We start from the raw sequence: 9,751 nt of genomic DNA on the forward strand, positions 1-9,751 counted from the left end.
ACTGTCCTCGCAGCATGCAGACACTCCTCACAGCATACGGACACTCTCCTTCCAGCACTAACAGACTAACCTTACCGTGTGCAGACACTGTCATTACCATATACAGACACTGTCCTCACAGCATACGGACACTTTCCTCTCAGCACACAGACACTGTCCTGCCAGCACTGATAGACGAACCTTACCATGTGCATTCACTGTCCTTAGTATATACAGACACTGTAGCATAAGGACACTTTCCTCACAGTATACAGACACTGCCCTGCCAGCACTGCTAAACTGACCTTACAAAGTGCAGACACTGGCCTTACAATCTACAGACACTGTCCTGCCAGGATTGATAGAATAACCTTACAATGTGCAGACACTGGCCTTACAATCTGCAGACACTGTCCTGCCAGCATTGATAGACTAACTGTTGCATTTATGATGCATGCTTTAGCATTTCCTTTGTTTTCCCTGTTCCCCTGCCCATGTGGAATCCTGGACTACCATTTTGGTGTTGTTCCTGCGTGAACATTCCTGTTATGTCAGTAAGCTCCCTGGTTTGCTGAGAAGTGTCCGTTACGCTGCTAGCTTTAATAAAGTTGGCGTTTCTCACCTTGCCTCCAGTGTGCTTACTTCCCAACAGATTTTGGCGACAAATGTTTTCGTGCTGGCCAGGAGAGTCCTTGCAGCTTCGTACAGTTTTCTTGCAGTTTTCCTCGGCGGAGACAAGCAGCGGACACTTCGGAGCACGTTCCTTCGTCATCATCGATCGAGACCCCCGACATCGCTCAAATTTTTTTCCAGGCGATAAGAGAGGGGAGAACATTCTTGGAACTTCTGCGGTCTCCTGTGATCGCACAATAACCACTCCACGCATCAGTTTGCGTAAAAGGCCATTTATTAGGACAGGCATGACATTCAGAATAAACATAACATCATTAACTTTAAACAATCCCCCCAACATCCTGCCTTTCAACCGTCATCCACTCATGTGCTCCACCAGCCACTCCCAAATCACACCACAACCTCTTTGCATCTCATTCACTTCCCCTTTTCTCTTTCCAACTCCTCCGTCATTTCCATCCATCGCACTCCCGTCTACCACTCTCTCCCATCCTGCACCTGTAACCCCCTCCCTGGAAGGGTGATTCTGCCCGTTATGGACTCCCCACCCCTCCCAGTTCCCGGAAACACCCCCTATCGTGCCATTCTGTCCTAAACTGGCATGTTGCCCAACATGGCAACGTCAACAACAACACCCAACTTCCCCTTCCAGCCATGTAGGGTGGTTGGGTGGCAAAACTGACTTCTCCCTGAAGCACCGGGGACAGGAAAAGGAAGTTGTTCCCCTCCTGTCCCCCTAAATAGCCTCCTACCTAACCCCTCCCACCCCTGACCTAACCCTAACTACTTCCTGCCTGTCCCTATCTCGCGCGAACTCCCCGGGGAAAAGACTGGTCTGCCGACCTGCTTTCCCCCCAGGGGCCGCATCGCGCAATAACCACTCCACGCATCAGTTTGCGTAAAAGGCCATTTATTAGGACAGGCATGACATTCAGAATAAACATAACATCATTAACTTTAAACAATCCCCCCAACATCCTGCCTTGCAACCGTCATCCACTCACGTGCTCCACCAGCCACTCCCAAATCACACCACAACCTCTTTGCATCTCATTCACTTCCCCTTTTCACTTTCCAACTCCTCCGTCATTTCCATCCATCGCACTCCTGTCTACCACTCTCTCCCATCCTGCACCTGTAACCCCCTCCCTGGAAGTGTGATTCTGCCCGTCATGGACTCCCCACCCCTCCCAGTTGCCGCCACCCAGGGAACCCCAGGAGGGCGGTTACCTGCCCCACCAAGCGTGCACCTTTCGAACTCAGTCCCTCTTACACCAGATCGATTCATTCCACAAAAAGCTAATCAAATCCCGCAGCTCCATCAGGTAAAATGCGTTTCCCATGTGAGAAAGGTGCACGCCGTCGTCCCTGAAAAGAAGTGGCTGTTCCAGCTGAAGCCCGACATGAGCCAGCACTTTGATACCCTGATCCGCACAAAAGAGTCTCATTGCACTGTTCAATTTCCTGCGGGCCCTTTCAACGGCCGCAGGCTTGAGTGCACCCCTCCAGATCCTCCGTGGAACAAATTCAGTCCACACAATACAGGCGCCAGCCAGATTGCGTTTCATCGCCTCCAAATCCCTCTGCATCAAATGTAACAGTGACACCCCCGATTGCTTCACCAAGTCATTTTCCCCCAAATGGATGATAAGCATGTCCGGGCAGCCCAGCTGCGACACTTTCCTTGTTAGCCATGGCAACAGTTCACCCCATCGCATTCCACTCTTACCCCACCATTGTAGTTCATGATGGCTGCTCCTCAGGTCCAGGCTACGGCCGTACACCTGCCTGTCAGCGTATTTCGAAGCCCAGTGTACAAAAGAATGCCCAACGACCCAAGTGACCGTCTTGGCCCCCGGTCCACGAACACAACCTACGAAGAGAAAGAGATTAGTACCAAAGCATAACAAGAAAAACGCCAAGCAGCGCAGCCGTCCAAGCCGTGTGCCCCTCGCACTCACTTGCGCACATAGCGCTCACAGCACCGCGACCGCCAGCGACCAATCCTCCTGATCTCCTCCCACGACCAACCCAAGCCCGCCGCCGCAGTGGCTGCCCCAATCCGAAACTAATGCGAGCCAAAGCGAGCCGGATCCCTGCCCAGTCTCTTCAAAGCCATCCGCAAGACTGCCAACAACTGGAACGACGTCAAACGCTTCCGCAACGCGTGCACAAAAATTTCCCCCTCTGACCTCGGCACTTGACCACAAAAACTCAGCCACTCTCGCACCGGGCACACGCTCGCACACCCACTCTCCGACAACCAAACCCACTTGCCCCGCCCCATCTGGTCCGTCTTGGAACGTCCCAACCAAATGCCCAATCGCGTCCCATCCACACGCACGTCAGCAAACATCCGACCCGGCGCCCCACGGGTCCCCAGCAACTCAGACATACGAAACGTCCTGAAAAACATCCAGATCATGCACAGGCAAAACAGCGCCAACTCCTCCCCGTCATAACAACAAAATTGCAATTCCTGCAGAACCTTCTCCAACAAGTCAAACGTGACAGCCTCCCATGGTAACTCCCCCCCACCCAACTCTGCCCGCACCCGCCCCCAACCCTTCAACATTCGACTCAGCAGATCCGATCTAGCCGGATCAAAACCCAAATACATCATGCTGTAGAAAGAAACTCCCGCCAACTTGGCAGCTATCGTCGTCTGCGACAACCCCCTATCCAGGCAGTCCAACACAAAGCGCACCACCCTTTGCTCACACACCACTTTCTGCAACGTCCCCTCATCCTTCCCCAAGCCCGCAAAGTCCCAAAACTCACTCCAAGCCAATACGTATGCCCGCCTAGTAGACTCCGCCAAAGACCTCTCAACCAAACCAACCACTCTCACTCCCCCCATGCCCAGATACCCTCCGGCACCTTGGTCTTGCAAGCCTCCGCTCCCGGCGCCAGCTCCCTGAAGCGCTGCCACTGCGAACGAGATAACGCATCCGCAATTTCGTTACTTGCGCCAGGCACATGTTGCGCGCGAAACAGCACATTGAAACCCAGACACAGCAGCATGAAACTTCGCAGCAAGCGCAGCACTCGCAGGTCCCTTGCTTTCTGGTTGTTCACCAAGTCCAGGACCGTCATGTTGTCCACATGAAACAACACCGACCTGTTCTTGAATTCCGGGCCCCACACCAGCAGCGCAACCAACAAGGGAAAAAACTCCAAAAACGCAATGCTCCTGCCATGGCGCAGCCAGTGAGCCGGCCACTGTTCCGCACACCAGCGACCATCCCAGAAGATCCCGAAACCTGCCGCTCCCGCCGCGTCCGAGTAGAGTTGAACCTGCCACACCATCCTGTCCCGCGCAAAATCCAAGGACACACCGTTGAAGTCTTCCAGGAACACCAGCCACACTCGCAAGTCTGACCGGACTCCCAGCGTGATCTTGACCCTGTGATGTGGGAGGGCCACGCCCGACATGGCCATGCCGAGCCGCCTGTAAAACGTCCTCCCAGCCCTCACCACTCTGCAGGCAAAGTTCAACAATCCCAACAAACGCTGCACCAACCTCAAATCCAGCTTCCGAACCTCCAGCACGCCTCTCAAAGCATCCTGCATCTCAGCCACCTTCGTCACTGGTAAACGCGCCTGCCAAGTTACCGAGTCCAATTCAATACCAAGGAATGTCAAGCAACAACTGGGCCCTTCTGTCTTCTCCGGTGCCAATGGCACCCCAAAAACCTGTGCCAACAACTGAAACTGCCGCAGAGCCGTTCCACATTTGCCAGAGCGCCCCGTGCCCACAAACAGAAAGTCATCCAAATAGTGAGACACCAGCCGAAGGCCCAGTGCAAAAAGGAGCTGAAAGTCTCGAAGAGCGCGCAGGAAATCGCACTACCCATCGGCAACACCATATCCACAAAAATGGCCCCGTCAAACTGCATGCCCAACAAAGGAAAATCCTCCGGATGAATGGGGAGAAGGCGAAAGGCCGACTTGATGTCACACTTGGCCAACTCTGCTCCCCTCCCGCAGGACCGCACCAGACCAATGGCATCATCCACTGACGCGTACAACACTCTGGAGTCCTCCTCCGCAATGAAATCATTCACCGACCCACCTTCCGGCCAAGACAAGTGATGAATCAATTTGAATTCCCCCTGCTCTTTCTTGGGCACCACCCCCAAAGGTGAGACAATGAGATCCGACATCGGCCAATCAGAAAAAGGACCCACAATCCTGCCCTCCGAAACCTCCTTCTCCAGTAAGGGTGGGCGTAAAATCCGTTTCGCGGGCGAATTTGCGGATTTTCCGCGATTTCGCGATCCTCGAATCTCGCGAAATCGGGGTAAAATCCGCGAATCAGCGGGGACGAATTTTCAGCCAAGCAAGGGTTACAGCAGCAGGTGCAAAAGTTGAACCTAATTTCTTTGTAACCTTTTACAAAAGGGTTACAAACAAATTAACTTCAACTTGGACACCTGCTGCTAATTGCTTCCTGGCGCCTCGTTGACTACTTGCAACTATTCTCTGACCCTGCTCTGACCCTTGAAGCAGGGTCAGAGAATAGTTACAAGTAGGCAACGAGGCACCTGTCCAAGGAATTAAACCTCATCAGGAAGCACTTACAGATATAAAAAACAGGAAGAAGGGAGAGGATGGCAAATACACCCATTTTGAGTTGTCAGGAGGGGTTAAACTAAAAGAGACCTTTACAGCACAATTTTCATATGCATTTTGCTAAAAATAAAAAGCTGTATGTTCTGTAGGGGCAACTCAGGAATCTGGCCCTTCAGAGATCCGGCCTCTCTTTCTTTCTCTCGTTCTCTCTCTCCCTCTCTCTTTCTCTCTCTATCTATCTATCTATCTATCTATCTATCTATCTCTCTCCCTCTCTCATAAACGACTGCATGGGTAACTTCGCTATGCAAGCGGCTCGCGAAGACGCAAAAATCCCCGCGAACACGCAAAAAACCCCGCGAACATGCAAAAAACCCAGCGAACACGCAAAAAAACAAAAATCCGCAAATTCGCACAAATTCACAAATTTTGCGGATCGCGAATTCGCAAATCCGCAAATTCGCGGATCGCGATTTCGCAAAATTCGCCCATGCTTATTCTCCAGTTTACGCGCCACAACCTCTGGCAATTCCTTGGCGGACCGCAAATTCTCTGCCCAAGGCCTCTCCCGGGGCCCCTGATACCCAATCCGAAAACCTTCAACAAAACCCCAGTACAAACGCAACGCCGCCTCCAACACTCATGTTTAAATTTACAGGAGGGGCGGTTGCAGAAGCCTTTGTTGAACCCCCAGCAGGCCCCGAAAGCGACTGGCTTGTACTGCTGCCCTGCTGATCCAGAGCACACCACCTGGTTCCCTTGTCCACCTGCATCTCCCTGGTTACCCGCCCCAGACTGGGCGGGGCGCGGCTGAAAAGACCGATAAGTGACCGGAAGACCACTGGCCGTATGTGTAGATGCCGCCGTCTGTGTCGAAGACATCCACTGAATCCAAAGTTCCTGGTCTACGTCCCCCCACGGTCTGTCGGGATTAACACTGACCCTAGCCCTAAACTCCTCGTCCTAGCTCAACCATGCAAAGCCCTCGAAATGCAGCTGCGCCTTCCTGATCACATCCATATACTTGAACAATGCAATAGACTGATCCCCATACTTCTCACAATAAATACTCGCATAAATCAAGAAGGCCGACGTCCAATTCTCCATCGTGACCTGCACCCTCGGCCGCCTGGTCAATTCCCACTCCTCCTCTTTAGACCCCTCCTTAGCCTGAATCTCTCTATGCAAGAGCTTAAACACATTAACATATTCATGCCTCCAAATCTGCGCCTTCGTTTTGTCCGACAAATGTGACCCCAGAGGCATCGCCAGCCCCATGTACGGTAACTTATTCCGAAGATTCTCAACCCCTTCATCCTTTCCCTCCAAGTCCTCTGCCTTGTCAGTCTGCGCGCTGGCTGTTGCGACCTGCTTACCCCCATCAGCCTTCACAGGCACCACCCCACCTGGGGTCCCAGACCGCACAGACCCATCCCCCACCCCCACCGACCGGCAGGGCTTTTTCCATACCCCTCTCCCCCCTTCCATCCAGGCATCCAACCAAGCGCCCTCACCTGACAAAGTTGCAGGAGCGTCCCTCTCCTGTCGCCGTGCGTCCGCTGGCTTCGACATCCCTCTGCTGGCCCGACTGGCGCCGTCCCGTGCCTCGTGGAAAGCACCAACCCTGGCCGCTGCCACCCTAGCCTTGCACACACTTTCAGGTTCACGCAACTCACCCTCTTCCAAATCATCCTCCTCATCCTCGTAGTCCAACCACTCATCCTGCACATCCAGCGGCACCACCTCAGCCACAACTCTCTTTGCACTTACGCCTTTCACTCCAGGCGTAAATTCACACTCCAACATCGACGGTGCCCGCTCCCTCGTTGGAGGGCAGGCCGCCGCGGACCCCCCTGCTTCTTCGTCCCGGCATTTGGAGGCCGTTTTGCGCCCCATCGGCCCACCCCGGTCTCTGCCAGCTGCCCCTGCTGGCCTGTCTTCCTCCCCCCCCCCCGAGCCGTATGCGCTCGGGGAGGCCCCGGTGCCACCAGGTCTCTGATCCGTTAAGGCAGTCCCTGAATTTTCCACCCAGACCGACTGCCCTTGGGCCCTCGGGACCCCCTTTCCTTGACCCCCAGCTGCCCCCCGGCCACGCGCAGGTGCCTGGGCCCCATCGCCCTTGGACACCCCACCCGCCTTCGCCTCCCTGGCAGCACATAAGCGCTGCCACTCCTTCTCATATTCCGCAATGACGCGGCGCTGGTCGCGGGCCTCTCCTCCTCGGTCATGTGGGCCCACCTGTCGAACATGGACGACTGCCCTGGCTCCTCCAGGCCTCCCTTCCCGGGCACGGGTGCCGCAGCACTCCCCGCCACCTGCCCTGCTCCCACCTGCTGCTGCGCCTTCAGAGGGCCCTTGCCCTTGGATCCCTGGGACCTCACAACCCCTTTCCGGCCCCCCGAAAGGTCGACCGGCTGCTCAAGGATAGCGAACTCCTCCTCACCCCCGGACTTCTCCCCGGACAGCGTGAGGGCAAACTCCTCTCCAGCCGCCACCTCCCACTCATCCGAGTCCTCCCCCCCACTGCCTTTACTGCTCTCGCCATACCTCACCAACTGACCCAAGCTCCTAGACAACCTGGCCTGTGACGCCAGCATAGCCTGGCCCTGCCCGGGCTCCCCAACTGCAAGCTTCGGGCCCATGGACACCTCCCCTGCGGCCCCTTCCTCCTCCTCCGGGACCACGTCCCCTGCCCCCACCTTGGCAGGGAGGCTCAGCCGCCTCCCCCCTTTCTTGGGTGCTACCTGCGGCTTCTTCCCCTTCCCTTTCTTGGGCCCCCCCTCACGAGCTCCTGAGGGCTCATCCATACAGGCTGCCACAACTGCAGCCACCCCCGCAGACGCTGACCTAGTCGGGCGGGTCATGCCTACCCACGCCTGGTCCAGGACACCGGGCTGGAGGAGATCCGCCCTCCCGCCCCGGCCAAGCACTATCAGGGCAGCCCGCACCGCCTCAGCATCAGGTGTAACCATCCTCAAAATCAACCGTACACACCCTCCGCGAGATGCGTGAGGTTTGGCACCCGCGCTCAGTCCGTCCACGAGATGTGTAAGGTTTGGCACCTCCACGCACCGCAACGGAGCACCTGCGACGAAAATTCAAAATTAACTCTAAATAGCACCCCACCTAAATGTAGCTACAGTAAACTGGTCTAATCGTCGCACTGGGGCACCAGTTACGACGTCCAAACAACCTAAAATAGTACTCCGCCTACCTAAGTCACACACCGCCTACGCTCAAAACTGACTTCTCCCTGAGGCACCGGAGACAGGAAAAGGAAGTTGTTCCCCTCCTGTCCCCCTAAATAGCCTCCTACCTAACCCCTCCCACCCCTGACCTAACCCTAACTACTTCCTGCCTGTCCCTATCTCGCGCGAACTCCCCGGGGAAAAGACTGGTCTGCCGACCTGCTTTCCCCCAGGGGCCACAGTCTCCCGTGACAACACCCTCATCATGCAGTACGTACGATGGCCATTTTTTGGTCCAATTTCCCTCCAGTTGTGTGGCGTGCGCTTCCTCCGCACATCAGATAGCACGTCCTGCTTGCAGCTTCTTCTGCACGTCAGCATCGGTGTGTGACCTAAAGGTGACACGCACGCCGCAAGTATCCTCGTGTCTTAGTTTGACATTCTCTGAATTGGCGTGTTTTAACGGTGACATGCACACCTCAGGTATTTTACAGTTTATACTGTATTAACTTTCCTTCCATTGGCACACACTGTTCCTTTTGCCTGCATGTCACTCAATTGCAGCCTGCTTCCAAGTGTGTCTTCGGTCACACACACACACCTTTAATTGCATGTTACTCCCGGTGATGTGCACACCTCTTTCAAGCGTCGCTCCATGGCGTTATTTTTAAAGTATCTCCATTGTATTTATTATCCTTATCTAATAGTATGTCTGCTCCATAAGTTTCTGTTGTGCCACCTCCTCATTTTTTGCAGAAACCCGGTACTCCATCCACATCTCGGGAGGACTGGATTATCATATTTCAAAATTATTTAGATGCCTTAGACGGCCAAGAATTTAGCGCCAAAAGGAAAACATAGGTGCTTTTATTCAGTACTCTATGTAAGGAGAGCCAACGTATTTTGAGATATCTCCTGCAAGCATGACAAGCCAATGGGGAACCTGTGCCAGACGAATATAAGGAAGCAGTGTGCAGGCTTCAAGTTAGATAAGCTAAAGAAGAAAATTTAGTGATTAATCGTTACAAATTTTACACCCACCATCAAAAGAGCGAAGAATCTATCAACAAATTTGTCAGATAAATTATTAAGAGGCCAATTGATTGTTCAGTATAGCAACACAATGATCCAGGAAAGGTTATGGGCGGCTAAAACTCCTACGTTAAAAGTAGCCATTGATTTAGCAAAGGTCATGGAACAATCTGAATGTTGTATGAAGGAGCTACAGAAACACAATTCCAGCCATGACATTGCAGAAATTTCTGATAACTATGCGTGTGAAGGGTGATCAAGGAGATTCTAGTAGTGTAGCACTACTTAAGAACAAAAAAACAATGTGCTAGCAAGAAAAGTAACTTCACCAAACAACCTCCAAA

The 9,751-nt window shown here is 53.7% G+C and overlaps 1 protein-coding gene across 1 annotated transcript; it reads right to left on the minus strand.

The window, feature by feature from the left end:
• Positions 1 to 1,871: 1,871 nt before the first annotated feature.
• On the minus strand, positions 1,872 to 6,993 carry LOC147717538 (uncharacterized). The gene is made up of 2 exons (XM_086919862.1): positions 6,702 to 6,993; positions 1,872 to 2,485 (listed from the first exon to the last, which is right to left on the minus strand). Exons 1-2 carry the CDS (start codon positions 6,991 to 6,993, stop codon positions 1,872 to 1,874), a joined length of 906 nt encoding a protein of 301 aa, XP_086775988.1.
• Between the last annotated feature and the right edge of the window lie 2,758 nt (positions 6,994 to 9,751).

Source organism: Lissotriton vulgaris, chromosome 5 (genome assembly GCF_964263255.1).
Source record: "Lissotriton vulgaris chromosome 5, aLisVul1.2, whole genome shotgun sequence".
Taxonomy (NCBI): domain Eukaryota; kingdom Metazoa; phylum Chordata; class Amphibia; order Caudata; family Salamandridae; genus Lissotriton; species Lissotriton vulgaris.

Bases quoted from the DNA above. Each gene is read 5' to 3' on its own strand.
- LOC147717538 (XM_086919862.1), bottom strand. From the start codon at position 6,993: ATGTTGGAGTGTGAATTTACGCCTGGAGTGAAAGGCGTAAGTGCAAAG. The intron at 2,486-6,701 runs GTGAGGGCGCTT...TTCTCTTCGTAG, and splicing joins CGCTCCTGCAACTTTGTCAG to GTTGTGTTCGTGGACCGGGG.